The sequence below is a fragment of the Phacochoerus africanus genome, chromosome 16, assembly GCF_016906955.1.
Source record: "Phacochoerus africanus isolate WHEZ1 chromosome 16, ROS_Pafr_v1, whole genome shotgun sequence".
NCBI classification, from domain to species: Eukaryota; Metazoa; Chordata; class Mammalia; order Artiodactyla; family Suidae; genus Phacochoerus; species Phacochoerus africanus.
Genome location: NC_062559.1, coordinates 1,434,432 through 1,459,009, shown reverse-complemented (window position 1 = coordinate 1,459,009; position 24,578 = coordinate 1,434,432). Strand labels below are relative to the sequence as shown.

The 24,578-nt window shown below is 51.2% G+C and overlaps 1 protein-coding gene across 4 annotated transcripts in view; it reads left to right on the top strand.

Annotated features, from left to right (window-relative positions):
- Positions 1-21,793, top strand: part of UBE3C (ubiquitin protein ligase E3C) — a 111,450-nt gene extending 89,657 nt beyond the window's left edge. For 3 of the 4 annotated variants that reach the window (XM_047763466.1, XM_047763465.1, XM_047763468.1), the window contains 4 exons: positions 2,871-3,059; positions 3,140-3,206; positions 12,263-12,393; positions 20,018-21,793. In XM_047763466.1, the coding sequence (XP_047619422.1) occupies positions 2,871-3,059; positions 3,140-3,206; positions 12,263-12,393; positions 20,018-20,188 (558 nt within the window). In that variant the 3' untranslated portion in view covers positions 20,189-21,793. Of the gene's footprint in view, positions 1-1,215; positions 2,219-2,870; positions 3,060-3,139; positions 3,207-12,262; positions 12,394-20,017 lie in introns of those variants that run through there. The other variant, XM_047763467.1, reaches the window with a different exon arrangement.
- Positions 21,794-24,578: the final 2,785 nt, after the last annotated feature.

The following is a 24,578-nucleotide window of genomic DNA, read 5'->3' as shown; positions in this document are numbered from 1 at the left end:
TGCGTAAGAATAATTACACCAAAGAGTAATTGCAAAAATTAAAGTCGCCCGTAAGGTACCTAACTTAGGGAGAGATCCTAGGCTTTCAGTAAACATAGATATAAAGACCTAGTTCTTTTTTTTTTTTTTTGTCTTTTTGCTATTTCTTTGGGCCGCTCCCGTGGCATATGGAGGTTCCCAGGCTAGGGGTCCAATTGGAGCTGTAGCCACCGGCCTACGCCAGAGCCACAGCAACGCGGGATCCGAGCCGCATCTGCAACCCACACCACAGCTCACGGCAACGCCGGAACGTTAACCCACTGAGCAAGGGCAGGGACCGAACCCGCGACCTCATGGTTCCTAGTCAGATTCGTTAACCACTGCGCCACGACGGGAACTCCGAGTTTTCTCTTTTAAAATAATGGTGTTGCTCTCAAATTGGTTTTCTTTACTGTGATCAGTATGGCTGTTCACTAGGCTGCTTAAAAACAACATGAAATTTTAGATTATGAATTTATTTGCCGCTGGGCAGAGGGGGGGCTTCCTTTTTAGGGCCACACATGAGGCACGTGGACGTTCCCAAGCTAGGGGTGGAACTGGAGCTGCAGTTGCCGGCCTACACCAGAGCCACAGCAACGCGGGATCTGAGCCGCATCTGTGACCTACACGACAGCTCACAGCAAGGCCAGACCCTTAACCCACGGAGTGATGCCAGAGATTGAACCCGCGTCCTCATGGTTACTAGTCGGATTCGTCACCGCTGAGCCACGACAGGAACTCCTGACTGCTACGGCGCACACGTATCTCCCTCGAGCGAGATGCTCGGGCTTGAGTTGGATGCATACGTAATCATCTGTTCTATAAGTAAGCGTAAAACTCACTCCAGGAGACCTCGGCTAAGGCCCTGGATTGGCTGTGCTGGCCCGTGACCTTGGGCACGTCCTCGAGCCCGTGTGTATCTTCAGAAGGGGATGGATGAGCTGCTGCGAGGCGGAAAGGGGCCGTGTGCATGGGTGACGGGGGCAGGGGGACTGCATCCTGAGGGGTCGTGGGGTGTCGGAGGGACGGAGAAGGGTGCCCTCACCCCTAGGACTGCTGCGCGTCCTCAGCCGGGACACGTGAGACAGGGCTTCTTAGCGTGGCCGAGAGAGGAGTGTAATCCCCACGGCATAGGGTTGGTGCCGCCCGATGAGAGGCCTCGGGGGCTTTGGAAGTTCAGAGCCGATACCTCCACAGCCCTGTGTCTTCCAGATCACACAGCGAGTCGCCGTTGGTTGGTTACCCGCCTTTAATCCGCTGAGATGTGGAAACAGCAGCCAGCCCTGTGGCTCGGGTAACAGATGGCCTGTCCCCAGAGCCCTTCCTTAGCCCCGGAGGTTCCAGCCCTGAGACCACGAGCCTGTGAGCAGGAAAGTGTCCCCTGATGAGGCTGCACGGCGTCTGTACCACTAGGTGGTTGTGTCACCTACAGACCTAGGAGAGCTCAAGTGAGGCCTTCGCAGATTTGCAAGTAGTCTCTCTGTAAAGTCATCTTTTTTTAATTGAGGTAAAATGCCATCACCCAGAAGGAGTGGGGGTCCTTGCTGCACTTGGAACATAACTACCAAGAGAGCTGCAGACTTGGGGGAATCGCGGGGTATCACACTCTGGGCACCCCCCGCTTTTACCCCCAAGAGTCCCCTTACGGTTGCACTGAGCCCGTTTTGTGTGTGTCAGCATTTGCACTGGGAGCAGGCCCTCTGCGCCCTCCGGCTGCAACGGTTTCTCTGTCCTTGCGTCAGTTACCTCATCCCCCAGCATCAAGGATGCAGTTCTTTGGGCAAAGCGCTCGGAGACAAGCAGTCTTAACCTCTGGAAGTGAGGCTGATGCGTCTGCACCCTGTCTGTGTGGCTTGCTCGTCACGGTTCTGAGACAGACGAGCCCCGGCATCGGTCCGTTCATGGGGCGGGTGGGGCTTCTTCGTGGCCCGCGCTCCTGCCTCTGCTGCAGCCTCCCCCAAAGGGGCTTCCGGGGCTGTTTCCTGCCCCTGCCCTGGACCCCGCAGTTCCGTGCGCGTCCTTCGGCACTGAGGGAACATTCTTCCGAAGGCTTTCGGATCCATCAGACATGGCCTGGTCAGTTATTTCTAATTATTACCACCACCCTTTAAATCATACTGAAAGCTCATTCCAGTAGTGATACAGAAATACAGAGACCGGGAGTTCCCGTCGTGGCACAGTGGTTAATGAATCCAACTAGGAACCATGAGGTTTTGGGTTCGATCCCTGGCCTTGCTCAGTGGGTTAAGGATCCAGCGTTGCCGTGAGCTGTGGTGTAGGTCGCAGATGTGGCTCGGATCCCGCATTGCTGTGGCTGTGGTGTAGGCCGGTGGCTGCAGCTCCGATTCGACCCCTAGCCTGGGAACCTCCATATGCCATGGGAGCGGCCCAGGAAAAGACAGAAAGCCCAAAAAAGAAAAGAAAAGAAAAGAAATACAGAGACGGGCATGCTGCTTATACACACAAGGGCGAGCGCGCTTTTACGACCACCTCAGGTCCTTAGGCCGTGTCTTCTCCAGAGCGGATCCTCTGACGTGGTGATCGTTCAGCGCGTGTCTCTGCCCGTTGTGCTTTCTAACGGCTGGGTTGGTTTGTTTGTTTAAATGATGATGCCACTTCTACGTTGTTGCTTTGTCCCCCGGTACTTTGCAGAAAGCAGAGGTGGTTCGTGATCTTGGCAGGGGAAGATGCCAGGCTTTGGAGCGTCCCGCCAGAGCCACGTCTGGTGGCCCTCTTGTCACTAGGCTTCTCGTTTACAGACGACACGGTCCAGTTGTTTCTTGCTTTTGTTTTGCTGTGTGCTTGGAGGATTCAGGGTACGGTCAATTTGACTCTCAGGTTGGTGCTCACAGGTCGTGGAACTCAAATACGGTGGAAAGGACATCCCCGTGACCAGCGCCAACCGCATCGCCTACATCCACCTTGTCGCCGACTACAGGCTCAACAGGCAGATCCGCCAGCACTGCCTGGCCTTCCGCCAGGGCCTGGCCAACGTGCTGAATCTGGAGTGGCTCCGGATGTTCGACCAGCAGGAGATTCAGGTCTGCTCCTTACGCCTGGGGACACGGAGAGCTGTCTTCAGATCTGCCTCAGATGTTACAACTTGGACTTTTTTCCTCAGGTATTAATTTCTGGTGCCCAAGTTCCCATAAGTCTGGAGGACCTCAAATCCTTTACGAACTATTCAGGTACGTTATCACTCCTGGTGGCTTATTCCTGGGAATGTCACAGGCGGTCGTGTTCCCCCACATGCTTTTTTTTTTTTTCTTTTTCCCCCTTCTTTTTGTCCTTTTAGGGCTGCACCTGCAGCATATGGAGGTTCCCAGGCTAGGGGTCCAATCGGAGCTGTAGCCGCCGGCCTACGCCAGAGCCACAGCCACGCGGGATCCGAGCCGTGTCTGCAACTTACACCACAGCTCACGGCAACGCCGGATCCTTAACCCACAGAGCAAGGGCAGGGATCGAACCCACATCCTCATGGTTCCTAGTTGGATTCGTTTCCACTGCGCCCCGACGGGAACTCCGTATAAACTGCTTTTTATACAGGCAGTTCATCCACACGGTTGAACACGCCGACTGTGACGCGGGAGAGGCAGCGCCAGCGCTCTCTGTCTCACTTCGCCCCGTCCCGCCGTAACACTGCTGTTCTGGCTTCTTTACAGACTCGCACAGATTTAATGCTAGTTCTCCTTGTTTGTACACCGCTCTGCATCGTGCTTTTTTCTCTTCACAACTTAACTTCTTGAGCCTCTGCTGACGGGCAGTGGGGCTGCAGCCGGTCTTCTGCTTTGAGAAGCGGTGCTGGCCCAAAACCCTACTAGCCAAAGAAAACACTGGGAGTTCCCGTCGTGGCTCAGTGGTTAACAAATGGGAAAGAAAAAAAAAAAAAAAAGACAAAAAAAAAGAAAATACTGAGCACTGAGCCTCATCCAAGTATTTGCTTTTGATTGCATTAACCTTAAAAGTTTCTGCTCTGTAAGAAAACGAAAGACCAAAAAGCAGACGTAGAAATGGCCGCTTAGCACCTAGAGCGATGTCCAACAGCAGAGGTCGTTGGAGAGGCAGCGACAGCAGCATACAGCGCACAGCTGAAAAGGGCCTACCTTTGGGGGGGGGCATGATTATATATATATAAACCTCATATTACACACCTGGGAACAGTGAAAAGGAAAAAAAAAAATCATCTTTCAAACAACCTCTAGGAGTTCCCGTTGTTCCCACAGCTCTGTGACACCGGATCCTTAACCCACTTAGCAATGGGATCAGCAGTGTCTCTATTCGATCCCAGCCCAGCCCAGCACAGCAGGTTAAGGATCCAGTGTTGCCGTTGCCACAGCTTAGGTCACATCTGCAGCTCAGATCTGATCCCTGGCCCAGGAGCTTTGTGTGCACGAGATGGCCAAAAAAACAAAAAACACCCAATTATTTTGGTGTGTTTTCCTTAATCATAATCTGTTATTCTAGTGTTTTCATGTAGTTTATGGGTGATATATAATTTATGGTGTATATTGTTTGTTTAGCATCCAAAATAAACAGTATTTCCAGGCTGTTACTCTTCTTACAATTCCTTTTCGAGATTAAATATATGTAATGTGTCACTGTAATAAACGATTTAGTGTATATGTATATTTTTTACCTATGCGTGTTGCCTGTATTTTTGGATGAGAGAAGCCCAGAAATTCAATAAGTTATTAACTTTGGGGAGTTCCCGTCGTGGCGCAGTGGTTAACGAATCCGACTAGGAACCATGAGGGTACGGGTTCGGTCCCTGCCCTTGCTCAGTGGGTTAACGATCCGGCGTTGCCCTGAGCTGTGGTGTAGGTTGCAGACGCAGCTCGGATCCCGCGTTGCTGTGGCTCTGGCGTAGGCCGGTGGCTACAGCTCCAATTGGACCCCTAGCCTGGGAACCTCCATATGCCGCGGGAGCGGCCCAAGAAATAGCTAAAAAGACAAAAAATAAATAAATAAATAAACACTTTGGGGAACGGAATTAGAATGAATATGCCTCACAGAAAAAAAATTTGTCAAACAGTGCTACCATTTAGGAAGCAGTGTAAATCTTGAGGGTTTCCATTTTACTCTTTCAGCCCTTTTTCTCATCTGTAGAGAACTACAGAATCTTTAATGTGTATAATAGTAAAAGTGATTTGCAGTTGGGAGTCATTGATTCCTATCTTTATTATGTGTGTGCATATTTTAAAGTATTTTATGTATTGAAATATTTTAAAGTATCTTTTCTCTCTTAGAAGTTGTGAAATATATACAAGATGAAACGGTGTGATTCATATCATTCCATGTCTGTGAAAATAGAGTAAGATAATAAGCAGAAGTATACAGGGGTCATGAGATGATAAGTCATTTTTACTTCTTTGCAAGTTTGTTTCCTTTTTTCCTTTGTTTGAAGGGCCTCTGCCGGCGGCCGTGGTATATGGAAGTTCCCCGGCTAGGGGTCCAGTTGGAGTTGCAACAATGCCAGATCCTTAACCCACTGAGTGAGGCCAGGGATCGAACCTGCATTCCTCATGGATGCTAGGGGGGTTCTTAACCCGCTGAGCCACAATGGGGACTCCCTTTCTTAACTATATGATTATTATACACTATGCAATAATTTATTTATTTATTTTGTCTTTTTGTCTTTTCTAGGGCCGCACCCACGGCATATGGAGGTTCCCAGGCTAGGGGTCTAATCGGAGCTGTAACCACCGGCCTACCCCACAGCCACAGCAACGCGGGATCCGAGCCGCGTCTGCAACCTACACCACAGCTCACGCAACACCGGATCCTTGACCCGCTGAGCAAAGCCGGGGATCGAATCCGCAGCCTCGTGGTTCCTAGACGGATTCGTGAACCACTGCGCCACAGTGGAAACTCCAGTAATTTATTTTTTAAAACCAAGAGAACTTTAAGCCACTTCGGGAAGAGATGATAATGATCATTTATAATGAATGAAATGACGGGTGATGTTTTTCGTTGTTCTTTTTTTCCCCTAAGTATTTTGAAATGCATATTTATTTTAGAATAACTTTTAAGTCCTAGGAACATAACCCTTTGCAGGACTTACAGTCAGGAGAGGATCTCTCTCCTCCAAGATCTGTGTTAGCCCGATGTCTACAGCAGACAAAAAATAACACAAGGAGATGAAATCTGGGTTACTCTCCCTCATGAAAATAGATGCAGAAAGCCTCAAAATGTTAGCAGGCTAAAGTCAGCAGCACATAAAAGTGATTCAGTCCAGTGGTGTTTACCACGGTATCGGTCGCCTAAGGGAAAACCCGTGCGATCTCCTCAGTAGACGGGGAAAGGGAAAGAGGAGAGTAGTTGGCAGCTTTTCAGCATTTAAACATCGCCACCCATTCCAGATTCAAACTCTCAAGAAACTCTGACTAGACGGGAACGTCCTACCTAAGTAGACATTTCCCCAAAGAAGACGTACAGCTGGCCACCAGGCTCGTGAAGGATGCTCGTTATTGCTCATCAGAGAGGGGGGGTAGGTCAAACCACTGTGAGGCACCACCCCACAGCCATCTGAATGGCCCGCCTCAGAAAGTCTGCAGAGACACACGCTGGAGAGGGCGTGGGGAGAGGGGAACCCTCCTCCCCTGTGGGTGGGGACGTACTCTGGTACAACCACTGTGGAAGACAGGGTGGGGATTCCTTAAAGGACGAAAAAGAGACCTACCTCATGTGACCCAGCAACCCCACCTCTGGGCATCTATCCAGAGAAAACTCATTTGAGAAGATCCAGGCACCCCGGGGTGCACAGCGGCACTGTTTACACAGTGGCCAAGACGTGGAAGCCACCTCAGTGTCCACGGGCAGAGGAGTAGCTGAAGATGGGGCGCATACACACAATGGCATAGGAGAAGGGGCTGGGGAAGGGATGGATTAGGAGTTTGGGATTCGCAGGTACAGACTGCCGTGTACAGAATCGGTACTGCACGGGCTATCCTCCAGATCCCGCAATAAATGGAATTTCCTGCCATGGAAAGGAAAAGAACACGTGTAGCCGAGTCGCGTTGCTGTACGTGAGAGGCACTGTTGTAAATCACTATACTTTAATAAAAAAACTCCAAAGTGTTTTAAAAAGAGAACTTCCTCAACCTGATGCGGGACATCTGTGAAAAATTCACAGCTCGCCTCACCCCGAATGGTTAGAGCCTAAATGCTGGAGGCGTTTGCCCTTGCCGTGTCCTGTTCCGCACCAGGCTGCGGTTTCTGACTAGTGTGATGGGGGATGGAGGAGATCCGAGGCGGAAAAGCAGAGGCGCAGGAGAAGAGCTGTTGTCATAGATGACACGACAGGTGCTAGAAGCAATAAACACGTGTGGCAGCTTGCAGCGTAATTAGTCTCCTGCTTCAGTTCTCTTTCTGTTTATAATCCGGGAATGGAACTAATTAAACAATTCCATTTCTAGCAGCATCAGAAGTAACACAGTAGAAATTTAGCAAAGTCAGTACAGGACTCGTTCACTAAAAACTGTGAAGTGTTACTGACAGAAGTGAAAGAAGACGAAAGTGGAGAGAAAGTCATAAGTTCTTTTTATCTTTTTGTCTTTTTAGGGCTGCACCCGCGGCACATGGAGGTTCCCAGGCTAGGGGTCCAATCGGAGCTGTAGCTGCCGGCCTACACCACAGCCACAGCAGCGCAGGATCTGAACCGTTTCTGTGACCTGTACCACAGCTCACGGCAACACCGGATCCTTAACCCACTGAGCGAGACCAGGGATCGAACCCACAACTTCATGGTTCCTAGTCGGATTCGTTAATCACTGCGCCATGACGGGGAACTTCATTTTTATGGATCAGAAGATTCAGTATTTTTAAAAAAAAAAAAGAGTGTTGCCAAGATTGTAATTCTCTCCAAATTAATCTACAAATTCAATGCCGTCCTTCTCAAAATCTGAGTTTTTGTTAAAAATCAACAAGCTGGAGTTCCTTGGTGGCCTAGCGGTTAAGGATTTGGTGTTGTCACAGCTGTGGCTCAGGTTCCAGCCTGTCCTGGGAACTTCCGTATGCCACAGGTGTGGCCAAAAAAAAAGAAAATATATATATATATATATATGAGGGGGAAAATTGTTCCCCTTAAGAAGATACACAAGAATGTCTGGTTAGCAAATAAGCACATGGGGCATTCCTGTTGTGGCTCAGTGGTAACAAACCTGACTTGTATCCATGAGGACACAAGTTCGATCCCTGGCCTCGCTCTGTGGCTTGAGGATCTGGTGTGGCTGTGGCTGGTGTGTAGGCCGGCAGCTGCCACTCACCTCCACCCTCTAGCCTGGGAACTTCCACATGCAGAGGGTGGGTCCCTAGAAAGACAAAAACAAAAAGCAAATAAAAGCAAATAAGCACATGAATAGGCGTTTAACACCATGACTCCACTGCATACCCCCTGGGATGCCTGTCATCAGAAGGATAGACGTACCTCGGTACCTCGCTTCGGTCTGTGGGAATCAGAACCCTCACACTGCAGGCGGTGGGACATGGTAGAACCTCTTCGGAAAACCTTACAGTTACTTGAAAAGGTAATTGGGAAACAACTGGATTTTTGCAGAAGAACGAGGCTGTACCCCCACCCCATGGCACATACGGAAATTAACTCAGCATGGATCAAGAACCCTTAATACCCAAAGACATAAAACCCTTAGGAGAACGTAGGAGTGAATCTTCATGACCTTGGGTTTGGCAGCGGTTTCTTAGGTGGCATCACAAGCAGAAGCAGCAAAAGAAAAAGTAAACTGGATTTCATCAGAATTACAGGCTTTGTGCATCAAACACATTATCAAGAAAGCGGACCCACTCCTGGGCCGTGTTGATGGCAGCACTATTTGCAACAGCCAGGACATGGAAACAACCCAAATGTCCGTTGACAGAGGAGTGGATCCAGAAGATGTGGTCCATATACACAGTGGAATATTCCTCAGCCATTAAAAGGAATGAGATAATGGCATTTTTAGCAACATGGATGCACCTAGGAATTATCATGCTAAGTGAGGTCAGCCATACAATGAGACACCAACATCAGATGCTCTCGCTGACATGTGGAATCTGAAAAAAGGACACAATGAACTTCTCTGCAGAACAGATTCTGACTCACAGACTTTGAAAAACTTATGGTTTCCAAAGGAGAGAGGCTGGGGGGGAGGGGGGGGGAGGGGATACACTGGGGGTGTGGGATGGAAATCCTACAAAACTGGATTGTGATGATCACTGTATAACTATAAATATAAATTCATTGAGTAATTAAAAAAAGAAGAAGAAGGAGGAAGGACAACATCCAGGAAGGGGAAATACTCTGATGAGGTCTGCTCTCGCCTCACAGCTCAGCAGCGGGAGGACGTGCTGACAGCACGTGGACACAGGACCCGAACAGACATTTCTCCAAAGACGAACGCAGATGGCCAGTGTGTTCAAAAGACGCTCAACGGGGGTTGCCGCCATAGCTCCGCGGAAACGAACCGGACTAGCATCCATGAGGACGCAGGTTTGATCGCTGGCCTCGCTCAGTGGGTTAAGAAGCCGGCATTGCTGTGAGCTGTGGTGTAGGTCACAGATGTGGCTTGGATCCTGCGTTGCTGTGGCTCTGGGGTAGGCCAGCGGCCGTGCTCCTTTTCAGCTCCTGGACTGGGAACTTCCATATGACATAGGTGCAGCCCTAAAAAAAAAAGACCCCCCCCCCCAAAAAAAAAAGATGCTCAACATCATAGCCACTGGGAAACCACAAAGCACAGGGAGACACATCCTTGTCTGTTAGATGGCAGTTATTACACACCACACACACCCACAAGCAGGAAATGACAGCTGTTGGCAGGGATATGGAGACGTTGGCTCATTGCTGGTGGAAAAGGAATATAGCCTCTGTGGAAGCACAGGGGACTGTCACAGTAGCCATGTGTCACCGGTGTATACAGTTGCCAAGTCTTAAAAAGGAGTGAGGTTCAGATAGAGGCTGCAGCGTGGAGGAATCTCTAATCCATTGTGCTAAGTGAAATGAGCCTGACGTGGAAGGACATGTACTGTATGGTTCAGCTTATGTGAAATCCTGTGAAATACCTGGAATAGGCAGACTCCCGGCCACCGAAGGTAGATTGGAGGGCACAGGGGCTGGGGGCAGCGAGTGCTCAGTGGTTCTACAAGTTTGTCTTGGAGATGAAGGTGTTCGGGTTGGAGACCTCAGTAACAGCAGTGCAACAGTGCGAAGCTAATTAATGTTGCTGGACTGTACACCTAAAAATGGTTTAAATGGTCAATTTAATGTTGCATATTTTCACCACAGCTTTAAAAAGAAACCTGTCCAGATTCCTCTGTTTTGCTGAGTGCTGTTTCCCAGCCTTTCCTTCCAGGGTATCTTTTGAGAGGATTTTGGAACTTGTTCATAGTGGTGAAAGTGGCACAGTGTTGTAAGTGTAACTTCATTTTGTTGAAACATCTTTCAGAGCCTACTTTTAGAGCAGATCGTGGTTGTCTTGAGGTGGACGTGGGGTTTTTTTGAGGAAATGGATTTTTTTTTTTTTTTTTTTTGCTGCACTAGCAGCAAATGAAAGTTCCCAGGCTGGGGGTCTAATTGGAGCTGCAGCCGCTGGCCACAGCCCCAGCCCCAGCCACACCAGATCCAAGCCACGTCTGTGACCTGCACCACAGCTCATGGCCATGCCGGATCCTTAACCCACAGAGTGAGGCCAGGGATCGAAGCTGCTTCCTCATGGATCCTAGTTGGATTCGTTTCCACTGAGCAACAGCAGGAACTCCGAAAATGGAACTAGGTTAAAACTGGATTGGGGTCATGGTTTCAGAGCTATAAGTTTGCTAAAGTAATTTACACGTAGACATCGGTGTGTGTTTATACGTATGTGGACGTGCGTTGTCTCCCCTTTCTGTACATTCGTGTTGCTCTAAATTCGAGCTCTCGTGTTTATGTAAAGGTCACAGTGTCCTCACTATCCAGTCTCATGTTTAAAACAAGGAAATCAATCCAGCCTTTCCTTTGCCAAGAAGTCGTCTTGGGTTGTTTGCATTATCCTGACTGCGCTGAAAGTGTATATACCTTTAATGATCTTAGCCATTCCAGTAAATAGGTTTAAAACATTACCGTATTCATTTTGGTGCCGATGAATGCACTTAGGATATTTTATCGATGTTATTTCTGAAGGATATTAACAATGAGGGGACGATATGTAGCAATTATTTCAGTTTTAGGAAGCACTTAACTAGATTAAAAGCTGTAAGGAGGAGGAATTCCTCTTCAGAGCAGTGGTCTGGTCGGTGCTGGGCTTGGTGGTTGGCCGTGTTCTCTACCCTCCTGTCAGAAGGATGGGTGATAAAACAGATTTAGAGACTGAGATGGGTTGGCAGCATAACTAAGCCTGTTAGAAATAAAAGTCTCGGGAGTTCCTGCTGTGGCCCAGTGGGTTAAGAATCCGGCTGCAGTGGCTTGGATCGCTGCAGAGGCACAAGTTCGATCCGCAGCCTGGTGCAGTGGGTTAAAGGATCCAGTGTTGACCACAGCTGGGCCTCGTGTTCAGTCCCTGGCTCGGGAACTTCCATAGGCTGCGTGCGTCCATAAAATAATAATAATGATGACGATGACATTATCGTGGTGGTGGTTGTTTGTCTTTTAGGGCTGCACTCGAGGCACATGGAGGTTCCCAGACTAGGGGTCAAATCAGAGCCACAGCTGCCGGCCTGCACCACAGTCACAGCAGCTCCAGATCCAGGTTGCGTCTGTGACCTGCACCACAGCTCATGGCAATGCCGGATCCTTAACCCACTGAGCGAGGCCAGGGATCGAACCTGCAACTTCATGGATACTAGTCAGATTCATTGCCACTGAGTCACGACGAGAACTCCCATAAAATTATTTTAAAAAAAAATGCCCCTTTAGATGTGCGAGCCTCATGTGAATCCTTTGTTTAGGGTTTGTTACTCAACAGAGGCTGAGTTTTAACTCCCAGCAGAGTTGTTAAAGCTCAGACCCCTTGGCAGCATCGTCTGCTGCCAGGGTCCCTCTCGTCGCCATGGGGTGTTGTTGCCCCTCCTGGCCTTTGGCACGTTACCTCCGGGGGTTTCTCTCCCTGGCACTTGCCCTTCATCTCCCTGGACGTGTCTCTCCCGAGCTGGCCTTCTGCCCGGCCAGGCACCATGCAAGCCATTCACTGCTGTAAGCACGTTGCTCTCGGGCCTTCAGGAGACCCTTGCTTTTGCGGTTCTCTGGTTCCTAATGAAACGTCTGTTCCTTTTGTCTTAGGGGGCTATTCTGCTGACCACCCCGTGATCAGGGCCTTCTGGAGAGTGGTGGAAGGGTTCACGGATGAAGAGAAGCGCAAACTGCTCAAGTTTGTGACCAGCTGCTCCCGGCCCCCGCTCTTGGGGTTTAAGGTACTCCAGCTCCTGCGATTGGCTTTAAACCCAGCTGGCAACCCAGAGAGGCAGCGGGTATCAGGCTGAGTGAGGCAGGGTGTACGTGTTGTTTTCAGAGAAGGGTATTTACAGTGGGTGGCAACACCCAGCTTAACTATCGTTGACCAAGGCTTTGGCTCCATCGACGACACGTGGAAGCTCCTGGGCCAGTTGCAGCCTGTGCCACGACTATGGCAACGCCGGATCCTTAACCTGCCGTGCCCCAAGGGATCTTGCTGCAATTATTTTAAATGTACATAAAAGCTGTAAGAATTGGGCAGAGACCGTATGTGCCCACATTATGCAGTTCTTAACATTTGCTCCACTTGTTTTCTCAATCTCTCTCTCTCTATATATATATATATATATTTATATTTCTTTTCTGAATCACATGGAAGTTGAAGACATCCTGTTTCCTGCATATTTTTCCTACAACACCAGTATCTCTAAATTGACCACAATCAAAGTATCAAAAATAAGGAATGTGCAGTGAAATATTGATACCATCTCTGGCTCATGCCGTGTGGTCCTGAGATGAGCGGCTTCAGCATCACCTGAGACCTTGTCACAAAGAGACACTGGCTGGCCCCACCCCAACCTCTAGCATCACTTCAAGGAGAGGTACCCAGCCGTCCTGTTGTCACCTGCCCTTCAGGTACATGGAGCACGTGGACGTGACTCCTGCTCCCGAGGGTCCTTTATGGAACCTGAGTTCCTTGTCGGGTCCCATCCAGGGCTGTAGGCTGTGTGTGCTGCCTGCCTCCTGTGGGCTTTCTCTGATGGTTTCTGGAGAAAGCCCCTCAATGTGAGGGAGCAGCTCTGCTCCTGGGCATGGACACACCGGGGCAGATGGTGACACGTTCACACACAGCTCACGTGAAACTGCAGAGCAGCTTCGTTTATCGTGGCCACTCCGACACGGCGCAGACGTCCCTGCCGGGCCCCGGGCAAGCAGGCGGGAGTTCCTGCATCCGTACAGCGCGATGCGTTCAGAAGCTGCGGGGAGTGGGTCGTGATGCAGACGACCACCCGCGTGGCGTAGAAACGCTGTGCTGCGTAAAAGAAGTGAGGCACGAGGTTGTAGGTCCTGGGCTTCCTTTTCCTCGAGGTGTCTTTAAACGGATAGAACCGGGGGTTTATGTTGTGGCACAGAGGAAATGAATCCGACTAGGAACCATGAGATTGCAGGTTCGATCCCTGGCCTCGCTCCATGGGTTAACGATCCGGCGTTGCCGTGAGCTGTGGTGTAGGTGGCAGACGCGGCTCAGATCCCGTGTTGCTGTGGCTCTGGCATGGGCCGGCAGCTGTAGCTCTGATTGGACCCCTAGCCTGGGAACCTCCATGTGACATGGGTTCGGCCCTAAAAAGCAAAAAAAAGGAGGTGGGGGCAGGATAGAACTGGCAACATTCTGAAACGGAATTCACATAGGACATTTAAATGGACAAATCTTGTAGTATGTAAATTACACCTCAATTAAGTTTTGTTGCTTTTGTTTGTTTTTTTGTCTTTTTGCCATTTCTTGGGCCGCTCCTGTGGCATATGGAGGTTCCCAGGCTAGGGGTCGAATCGGCGCTGTAGCCACCGGCCTACGCCAGAGCCACGGCAACGCCCAATCATCAACCCACTGAGCAAGGCCAGGCATCGAACCTACAACCTCATGGTTCCCAGTCGGATTCATTAACCACTGCACCACGACGGGAACTCCTCAGTTAAGGTTTTTTTGGTTTTATTTTTCTTTTTAGGGCTGCATCTGTGGCATATGGAGGTTCTCAGGCTAAGGGTCAAATCAGAGCTGCTGGCCTACAGCACAGCCACAGCAACATGGGATCTGAGCCACATCTGCCTATACCACAGCTCACGGCAATGCCAGATCCTTAACCCACTGAGCGAGCCCAGGGATCAAACCCGTGTCCTCATGGATACGAATCAGGTTTGTTACCACTGAGCCATGACGGGAACTCCCGAGATTTTATTTTAAATTAACATCAATAGCTTAATACAACATCCCACAAAGTGCCCTGAGAACTAGAGCAATAGAGAAGTGGGGGAGAGGCGGGGCCTGAGGGCCATGCGTCTGCTTTCACAGCGGTGGAAGCACTGACATCTTTATGTTTTAGGAGCGGTGAGTAATAAAGACACGGGTGTGAACAGTCAGGGAATAAAACCCGTCAGTGACATTAGCAGAACTCACATCACTTCTCCATCTTAAAAACTCTCAAAACAGGACGACCAGAACCAACCATGTTTCCAGACATAGACGAGTCAATATGAACAATCACGGAGGGAAAACATAGACACGAGAACAGGCGGAACTGTCTAAACAGTGGCCGTGGTTGGCATCAACTCTTTTAGTAGAAGAAAAAGACTCAGACTGAATCAGAAAAACCGCTGTGTAAGCCACACACCCAAACAAAGTGATTCAGAAAGATTTAGTGATGTGTCCAGCTTACCCCCCAAAGAAATCAGTGGATCCGGAGTTCCCACTGTGGCACAGCAGGCTAAGGATCTGGCACTGCCTCTGCAGCGGCTCAGGTTGCTGTTGAGGCGTGGGTTATATCCCTGGCCTGGGAACTTCCTGTGCTATGGGTGCAGCTAAGAAACAAATAGATGGATCTGCCTCCTTGTTTTAAATACTGGCTGTTAGAACCAGATGGGAAAATTGGCCTCTGATAGGAATGAAAATTGAAAGGAACAGTCTCAGCTCTTTGTTTTTTTTTTTGTTGTTGTAGTTGTTTTGTGTGGGGTTTTTTTGGTCTATTCCAAGGCCGCGCCCACAGCATATGGAGGTTCCCAGGCTAGGGGTCGAATCGGAGCTGTAGCTGCCGGCCTACGCCAGAGCCACAGCAACACGGGATCTGAGCCTCGTCTGCAACCTACACCACAGCTCACAGCCACGCCAGATCCTTAACCCACGGAGCAAGCCCAAGGATCGAACCCGCAACCTCATGGGTCCTAGTCGGATTCGTGAACCACTGCGCCACGACGGGAACTCCCAGTCTCTGCTCTTTGATTCACGTCAGCATGCAGTGAAGGCCAGAGCACCTGCCTGGTGGGGCCTGGAGCGCGGGAGGAGTGCGGTGGTGTGAACAGTCCCACAGATGCGGTTCTCATTGATTCGGATTTTAATGTGATGAGGTAACTTTATCAGTCATATTTATTAGGAGAGACGGAGCTTGTGGCGTCTCCCACCTTGAAAACCACAGCCAAGCCTCCGGTTTCAGGAGGGAAGCTGGCGGACCTCCTGCCTCAGGAAGCAGAGTGCCAGCTCCTGGTTGAGTAGAAAGCCAGTGTGACACGGCTCTAGGAAAAACTAGAGCCTTGCTGGCAGGTTCTAGACCTTCTGGCAGAGTCAGTGAAGAGCCAGTGGGGGCCTTACAGGTTTGGAGGGTGGAAACGCTGAGGCACTTGTGTTACCTTAAAACCCCAGGTAGAGGAGTTCCCGTCGTGGCGCAGCGGAAGCGAACCCGACTAGGAGCCATGAAGTTTCGGGTTCGATCCCTGGCCTCGCTCAGTGGGTTAAGGATCTGGTGTTGCCATGATCTGTGGTGTAGGTTGCAGACGCAGCTCGGATCCCACATTGCTGTGGCTGTGGCATAGGCCGGTGGCTCCAGCTACGATTCAATCCCCTAGCCTGGGAACCTCTATATGCTGCAGGTACGGCCCTAAAAAGCAAAAAAAAAAAACAAAAAACAAAAACAAAAATCCAAGTAGAATTACAGTGACATTTCTCTGGGCCCCTGTTGATGGTCGCTGAGTTGTCGGCGTACCATGAAAAATATTTTTTTGGAAGCTGCAGCATAGTCTTCCTGTTTCAGATATTTTTCAATGATCTTCAAACATATTAAATGTGAAAATTCAGTACGAGTTTTCAAATACTTTGACTCCAGCTGTGGGGAAATCATCATCAGGCTTTCCCGTCGCCCAGTGGGCTTGCTGAAGGGCCGCCAGGATGCAGGTTTGAAGAAAGAGAAGAGCGGTGACTTGAAGCGGCAGTGCCGGCACATGCATAATTCAGCAGTGAGGAAAGTGCTTAGTGCCAGAGCACTGGAGAAGAGTTACATCTGCTAGAGCTGATTAAACTTTCATATGTGTAACGGATGTGATTGTTACAGACAAAAAAAAAATCTTTAAAGTGCTGTAGAAAATTGTTAAGTTACCATTAGACCACATAATAAATTGATGATGTTTCTCTGCATTAATGCAAATTCCCCTTGTAGTCCATTTAATTATACACGAAATGGGGCCCGACTCAGATTTCAGTGAAGAACCTTTTTTTTTTTTGTCTTTTTGTATTTTCTAGGGCTGCTCCCGCAGCATATGGAGGTTCCCAGGCGAGGGGTCTAATCAGAGCTGTAGCCGCCAGCCTACACCACAGCCACAGCAACGCGGGATCCGAGCCGCATCTATGACCTACACCACAGTTCACGGCAACGCCGGATCCTTAATCCACTGAGCAAGGCCAGGGATCGAACCCAAAACCTCATGGTTCCTAGTTGGATTTGTTAACCACTGAGCCACGATGGGAACTCCCAAGAACCTTATTTATTTATTTATTTATTTATTTATTTGTCTTTTTGCCATTTCTTGGGCTGCTCCTGCAGCATATGGAGGTTCCCAGGCTACGGGTCTAATAGGAGCTGCAACTGCCGGCTTACACCACAGCCACAGCAACTCGGGATCGGAGCCACGTCTGCGACCTACACCACAGCTCACGGCAACGCCGGATCCTTAATCCACTGAGCAAGGCCAGGGATCAAACCCGCCACCTCATGGTTCCTAGTCAGATTCATTAACCACTGAGCCATGACGGGAACTCCCAAAAACCTTCATTTTTTTTAACTTTTGAGTCTGCAAGTTGGAAATTGAATAAGCATTACGAAAGAAACACTAAAGCATGGCCTCTAACTGCAAACTGTATTTCACACTTTACCTGTTGTCTGTCCATTTACCCAGCGCTCCCTGGCTTCCTCCAGATCCTTTTCTGTTTCAAAAATGCAGTGTTTTTATTTTAGTCTATTTAAGCACTGGAGGAAACCGTGGCCCTGCAGGTAGTCAGAAGCTAAATAAAAACGCGGTCAGTGTTCTTTCTGTTTCTCCTCTGGCTCCTGTTTGGACATTTTTATGAAACGTTGAGCGTGGCATGTAAACTACCGTGTATCGTGGGGCCTGATGCTAACTGAACAGCATCGCCAGCCACGCAGGTTGTGTAGATGGTAGGTTGTTTGTTTGACGGCAGAGAAGCCCCGGCAGGGTGAGGAAGCACGCAAGTCGGCCTCCCGTGGGCCCCCGTGGGCTGCGCTCTTGCTCAGTTTTGCCACATCATATCCCGTTGGTGCTAAATTCCACCTGCACGTGGGACCAAGTCGAGCTGGGAAGCCACTTGGGCCGGTGGGGAGCCTCGCACCCGCTCCCTCGGTTTTCCTCTGCAGTGGTTGGTGGGTCATTATGGTTACGTTTGATTGTGTTCCTTGTAGCACAATTACGGTCTTCATTATAGAACACGAGACAATTGGAAGGTGTGGTTGAGTCTCAGGAAGACAAAAATACCTGTCGTCTCCCGCGTCCTAACCATTATCATGTTTGCACGTGAGTGTGCTGGTATCTGTGTACACGGGTGTGTGTTTACGCACGTGGACCTGATCGTTAACTTCAGCTTAGGCTGTGTTGGTTCAGTTTACCCTTCGCCTCCTCTCTCGGGGCCACCGATACCGTTTTGTCCCCTGGCTCTCATTGTGGACTCCCGCGCTCGAGCATTTGATGTCTTCCTGTCGCCAGCAGTTGCCCTCGGATGGGCAGGGCCGCATCTTGGGGCGGGCGGGGGCCCTTGGGCAGGCGCTTGGGCCTTTTGAACGTATCCCAAGTAGCCTGGGGCGGGGCAGGGTGGGGCACTTTCTTTCTTTCTGGGGTGACAGTCGCCCTTGCCACGTCCGTTTCCTGGCCCGCATCTGGGACCAGGTGTTTTCCCACGAAGACCTGGTGCCTTTCGTTGACAACAGGTTTGTGAGACTAAAACCTGAGCGCCTGAGCTGCCCGTGGTCACGGGTGGTCACTGGGACAGGCCTTGTCAGTGGACAGAGCTAGGAAATGGGGGCCCTCTTTTCCCCAAGAGAAAAATTCATCCCAAGTTCAATTGACATGGAGGCTCATAAGGTTTTTACTTCTTTGATTTTGTATTGGCGCCTCTCTTTACCAGTTCCTTCCTTTGCTTGCTCTCCTAAGTTCTAGCATCATGCTGTAAGTTACAGTTTTATGTAACACTTCTATAATATTATAGTATATAACTTACAGTATCTGTATTATATAGTGTGTATAAATATAGTACACAAATACAGTAGGGGGTTTACAAAGGTACCATGACATTTCAGAAAACCGTTTTGACTTCTTTTTTTTTTTTTGTCTTTTGTCTTTTTTGTTGTTGTTGTTGCTATTTCTTGGGCCGCTCCCGCGGCATATGGAGGTTCCCAGGCTAGGGGTCGAATCGGAGCTGCAGCCACCGGCCTACGCCAGAGCCACAGCAACTCGGGATCCGAGCCGCGTCTGCAACCTACACCACAGCTCACGGCAACGCCGGATCCTTAACCCACTGAACAAGGGCAGGGACCGAACCCGCACCCTCATGGTTCCTAGTCGGATTCGTTAACCACTGCGCCACGATGGGAATTCCCGTTTTGACTTCTTTGCAGTTCTAAAACACTAGGAATACTTCTCTGTGATTAAGCCACCAATATAGGTCTGTTTGTTCCATTTCGCTTTCCGTGTTCAAAGACTGCCTTCTGCTCTCCTCTTGATCGCAGTGCTGGACGTCTCTTGCTGCCCCAGCCACGTGGCCCTGAGTCTGTCCCCACACTGCGTGCCATCTGCAGAAAACAGACTTCTGCCTCCCCATGTTCTAATATAAGCCAAGAGGTTTATATATTCAACTCTTCACCCTTGTACCCTTTAGAATTTCATTTCATTTATTTCTTTTGGCCTCTCCCACAGCATACAGAAGTTCCCAGGCCAGGGATCAAACCTGAGCCACAGCAGTGCTACCAGATCTTTTTTTTTTTTTTTTTTTTTCTTTTCTTTTTCAGCTGTAGCCATGACTGTGGAGTTCCTGGGCCAGGGATAGATTCTGAGCTGGAGCTTCAGCCTCTGCCACAGCTGCAGCAGTGCTAGATCCTTAACCCACTGCACCACAGCAGAAGCTCCAGTGCTGTTTTTTTATTATCCTTTCTTATGCAGCAAGCCCTGTGTACAATATTTGGTAAAAATTTAGAGCTAAGTCTTGAGTGCAGTTAACAAAAAAAAGCCCAAAAAGCTTTTGAGGAAATGTTAACTGCAGTGGCAGGTTCTTTGTCTTAAAAACTCATTTGGGGGAGTTCCCATTATAGCTCAGCTGGAACCACACTAGTGTATCCATGAGGACGCAGGTTCGATCCCTGGCCTTGCGCAGTGGGTTAGGGATCCTGCCGTGGCTGTGGCCTAGGCCTCAGCTCCTGCTCGGATCGGACCCCTAGCCCTGCAACTTCCATGTGCTGTGGGTTTGGCCCTAAAAAAAAAAGAAAAACCTCATTTGGGGCTGTGCCTGTTAACGGAGCGCTGCTGCCCGCTGTCTTGCAGGAGCTGTACCCCGCGTTCTGCATCCACAACGGCGGCTCCGACCTGGAGCGGCTGCCCACGGCCAGCACCTGCATGAACCTGCTCAAGCTGCCCGAGTTCCACGACGAGGCGCTGCTGCGGAGCAAGCTGCTCTATGCCATCGAGTGCGCGGCAGGCTTCGAGCTGAGCTGAGCCAACCGCGCCGCGTCGCCCGGCCCCGGCCCCGGCCCCGGGCCCCGACGGAGAGGGCGCAGGGCCTCCGCGCTGCCCGGGCCGAGGAGGGCGCCCGGGCCGACGCCTGGAGCTGCTGCGGGCCTGTCTCCCCGCCACCCCCTCCCGGCATTTTTTTAGTGATTCCTTAAGTTGTGCTCACGTAGAGGGTGAAGTAAGTTAAAAACAGATGTATGTGCCGCGGGGCTCACGTAGTCGTTTTGCCAAGAAGAGCACAGTTTGCAGACGAGTGGCGACTCAGTGAAACTAACCAAAGACGAAGCTTTGGCTCAGCGGAGCCCCGGGGCCCCTCGGAGCCGCCCCTGCTCCCGTTCCCGCTCGGGCTCCGCTGCGGGGCGCCGGCCGGAGGGGGGAGGCGCTCCCTCCCAGCGCCACTGCTTCTCGTGTGGTTGAATTGTTTACAAGCCAAATTGTTAAACGAAAGGCATTTTCTTTTCCTGCTGCCTTTTCCCAAAGTGGTTAGGTTTGGAAAATAGGTAACAATGGTAATCTTTTATTTGTGTTTTTAAGCCATCTCCCCACCATGGGACTAGCATGCGTGTTCCCGGTGTGCCCCCGACCTGCATCATGATGGTTTGGACATTACTGTGCGTGGGTGTGTGTGTGAGGTGGGCCCTTCCTTCCTTTTCCATTTCCGCCTCCACTTTGTGCCTGGAGAGCTTTCAGGGGAGGGGGTCTCCGTCCAGTCCCTGCGGCGTGTGTGAGACCCGCGTGAGCGACGGCTCGGGGAGAGGCCACCCACAGCACCGTCTCGAGTCACTTGAACCAAAGTGGCGCTGCGCCTTTGCACTGCGGCCGGCCCGCCAGCCCGCCCCCGCCCCCGCCCCCGCCCGGCCGCTGCGCGGGGAAGAGGGCGGGGCTGCCCGGGAAGAGGGCGGGGCCCCACGCGCGGGGCGGGGCGGGGCGGGTTGGTGACTCTCTGGGATTCGGCACTTTATCGGGAGCTGGGTGGTTTCAGACTCTCCGAGCGGAGGGTGTTTGAACGCGTCATCTGCGAGTGCAGGGACCCTTTGCTGACGCTGGGGGCGCCGAGAAAGCAGACCACGGCTCTTCTGTGGCTGGGGTTTGGCTGTCCCTGGAGCTCTGGGCTGTCCCGTGGAAGTGACCAGAATTAGCAATATGCTTTTAAAGGTGGGGAAAGCGAATGACACTTTTAAGACAATGACCATTATCAGAACAAAATGTATAATTTCTTAATTTGAAGAATAAATTAAGTGTTTAAATGCTATTTGTAGTCTTGATATACAAAAATAAAATAATTAGGGTTTGTCCTTGGTTTTATTTTCATTTTAGGTTTTCTGTTGAATGTTCTAGGTCTTCTCTGCTTATTAGTTGATCTGTATATTTTATTATCAACTTTTTGGAAATGAAATCTCTGGGACTGAAGAGAAATGGGCAGTTACACTTTGGGGGTTTTTCCTCAGTCATCCTGAGCGTATTTATTTATTTGTATGTTCCAGTGGCTAAATATTTGCATTAATTTTTTTCCCCCAAGTCTGTGTTGGAGTCGTACCCCCAGTTGTAATTAGTTCTGTTCTGCCCCAGTAAAACCATGACTGCTAACCACTGAGTTTTCCATGAAATTGTTCGAATGTCAGTTACTACAGGGTGATTATTCAGAGTCACATACGCCAGGCAGTCCTGTGTGTTGCCTGAGCTGCACTGACAGAGGCTTTGGCGAGGTGGACGCGTCACCGCCCTTCCCGCACAAGCTCTGGCCAGGGCCAGGGCCGACCCAGGAGTGGCTGTCACCTCATCAGGTCCCAGGCGGGCATTACTTCACTGAGAAGCGTTAGACCTAAAGGAAGACGCTGCTCCCTTTCTTTCTTTGCTCGACTTTTCTCTGGAGTTCCCTTTTGCTGTTGCTGGTGGTTTGGGTGCAAACCAGGGGAGGTGACTTCCTCACAGCTGCCGTCTGCGAAGGGACCTTGCTGGTGTCCCAGGAAGCTCTGCAGGCAGTGGTGCCGCGGCCCGTGCTCTTGCTGCTGCAGTGACCCATTGGTTCTGTGGCTCAGCCGTGGGGACCACGGAGCCTGCGGGGGCCCAGGGAGGCAGCTGCTCCCCAAACAGAGCGTGAGTCGCTGAGCCTGTTCTGATGACCGGCAGCTGCGGGAGGGAGGCAGCTGTGGGCCTCAGAGGGTCACAGGCCGCCCCCTCCCAAGGTCTCTGCTTCCAGAAAGTTGTATGAGTCTTTAAGCCTGAGTACTTTGTGTGAAATGAGGGTGATTTTGGTACGGCGCTCCAGCTAAGAAAGCCTCGCTTGAGCACCGGTTCTTGCTGACCCAGAGAAATCCACGGATGACAGGCACAGAAAGCAGACATCTCATCCAGCACGTTGCGTCCCGCAGCGCAGCACGGAGCCTCGCAGAGGTGGCGCACCCCGCGCAATGAGGGGGCCCCGCCGGGCTCCCTCCTGGGAGCCACGCTCAGCCTCCGGCCCCCACGGCCGGGGACGGTGCCTGTGAGCCTCTGGGCCTCTGCTCCGTTGCCGTGAGCATCTGCGAGCAAGGCGGTCCTGAGGGAGCGGCTGCTGTGCCCTTGCACCTTTCCGCTCGGGAGGGCTTTCTGAGAAGCCTCGACTTTCCCACAGCGGGGGGACCTGTACTTTGGCTTCACAGGAACATTAGGGAGGTTTGATGAGAGCTGTAACTAAGCTGTTGATGTCAATGCATTATAAACGCAGTAGAACCTCATTTGGACTTGTCTTATGTGGTTTGAGAACACTTTTTTTCTTTTTTGGCCGCCCTGCAGCATATGGAGTTTCTGGGCCAGGGACCAAATCCAAGCCGCAGCTGCGGCAATGCTGGATCCTTCAACCCACTGCACCTGGGCAGGGACTGCACCCACACTGCCCCAGAAACACCACCAGGTCCTTAACCCGCTGCTCACAGTGGGAACTCCCTGAGGTCACATTTTGACATTTGTGCCTTGCTGATAACAGTGATGCTGCCTTAGTCACGTCATTTCTTTTTTCCTCTGCAGAGACAGGCAGACACATCACCCTTAAATGCTCTCCCCCCCCCACCACCACCCTGGTTTTGAACCTGAAGTTGAGGCAGCTGCAGACATGGCCTCTGCGGACTGGGGTCCTCGCCATTGCTCTGCCTCCAGAGTAACGGCTCCCCGTGTAATTCATCAGCTGCCTCGATGGTTGGAGCTCGGCTGAAGATCTGCTCGCTTTACGCCAGTTCTGCCGTGCAGGATCCGAGCACCCAGCCCGGCTCCAGAGGCCAGAGCAACAGGGAGGCTCTGGGGAGTCAAGGTTGACCTAAGGAAGTAGCCTTGCAGGAGGGGTTCTGAGGTTTCTTGAAAAGCCCGGTCTGTTTAAGGGCCACAGATGCGGCACATGGGAGTTTCCAGGCTAGGGGTCCAGTCAGAGCTGCCATGCCACAGCCACGCAGGATGCGAGCCACATCCTCAACCTACACCACAGCTCACGGCGACACCGCATCCTTCACCCACTGAGCAAGGCCAGGGGTCAAACCCACATCCTCGTGGATATTAGCTTCATTTCCGCTGAGCCACAACAGGAACTCCCCAAGCACGTCCGTGAAGCAAGCGGCTGGCGGCCAGAATTGCAGACAGAAGTACAGCCCCGCAGTGGGAGTGGTGCATCTCCAAGTTGAATTCGCACGTGTGAGCTGGAGAGCGTCTCAAAGCAGCTGCTGCTCGGACCCGGTACCAGGTGAGAGCCGGTGCCCTTGGACCCAGAAAGCGGTAGCCATGCCATTGCTGCCCAGCCAGTGAGCAGCAGACCTCAGGTCTGGGGGAAGGTCTGCCGAAAGAGCCATCGCTCCCTGTGGCCGCTGTGACAGTTGCTGCAAAGGCAGTGACAGAAACAAGTGTTATCCTCGCGGTCCTGGAGGCCGTCAGTCTGAAATGGTGTCCAAGGGCCCCAGTCCCCCGGGGGGGAGTGTGCCCTGCCTCTTTCCACTCCTGTCTGCCAGTGCTCCCTGGCTGGGGCCCGCAGGGCTGGCATCTTCCTCCCCTGGTTACGTCGCAGCCTCCACCTGGGTCCCGTCTCCCACCGCGTTTCTCCTGTAAGGACATGGGTTCGCTGGAATTAGCATCTCCCCCAGTAACCCAGTGTGACCTCCCCTCACGGTCCTCTGAGTAGTTGCACCCGCAGAGACCTCTGCAAACAAGGTCACAGTCACAGCCCAGGGCTCTGGGCACCAACAGGACATCTAGGGCGATGGCCCTTCAACCCACAACATCTGTTTGTTTCAGAGGCAAAAACTAAGACTCCTTCTGAAAACCAGGGCCGTGTGGCACAGGGGCCCATTAATTGAAAGTTGGAACTGGCTCTTTCTACCTCAGCCGCGGCCCTGTGGCCTGGAGCAAGGGCCTC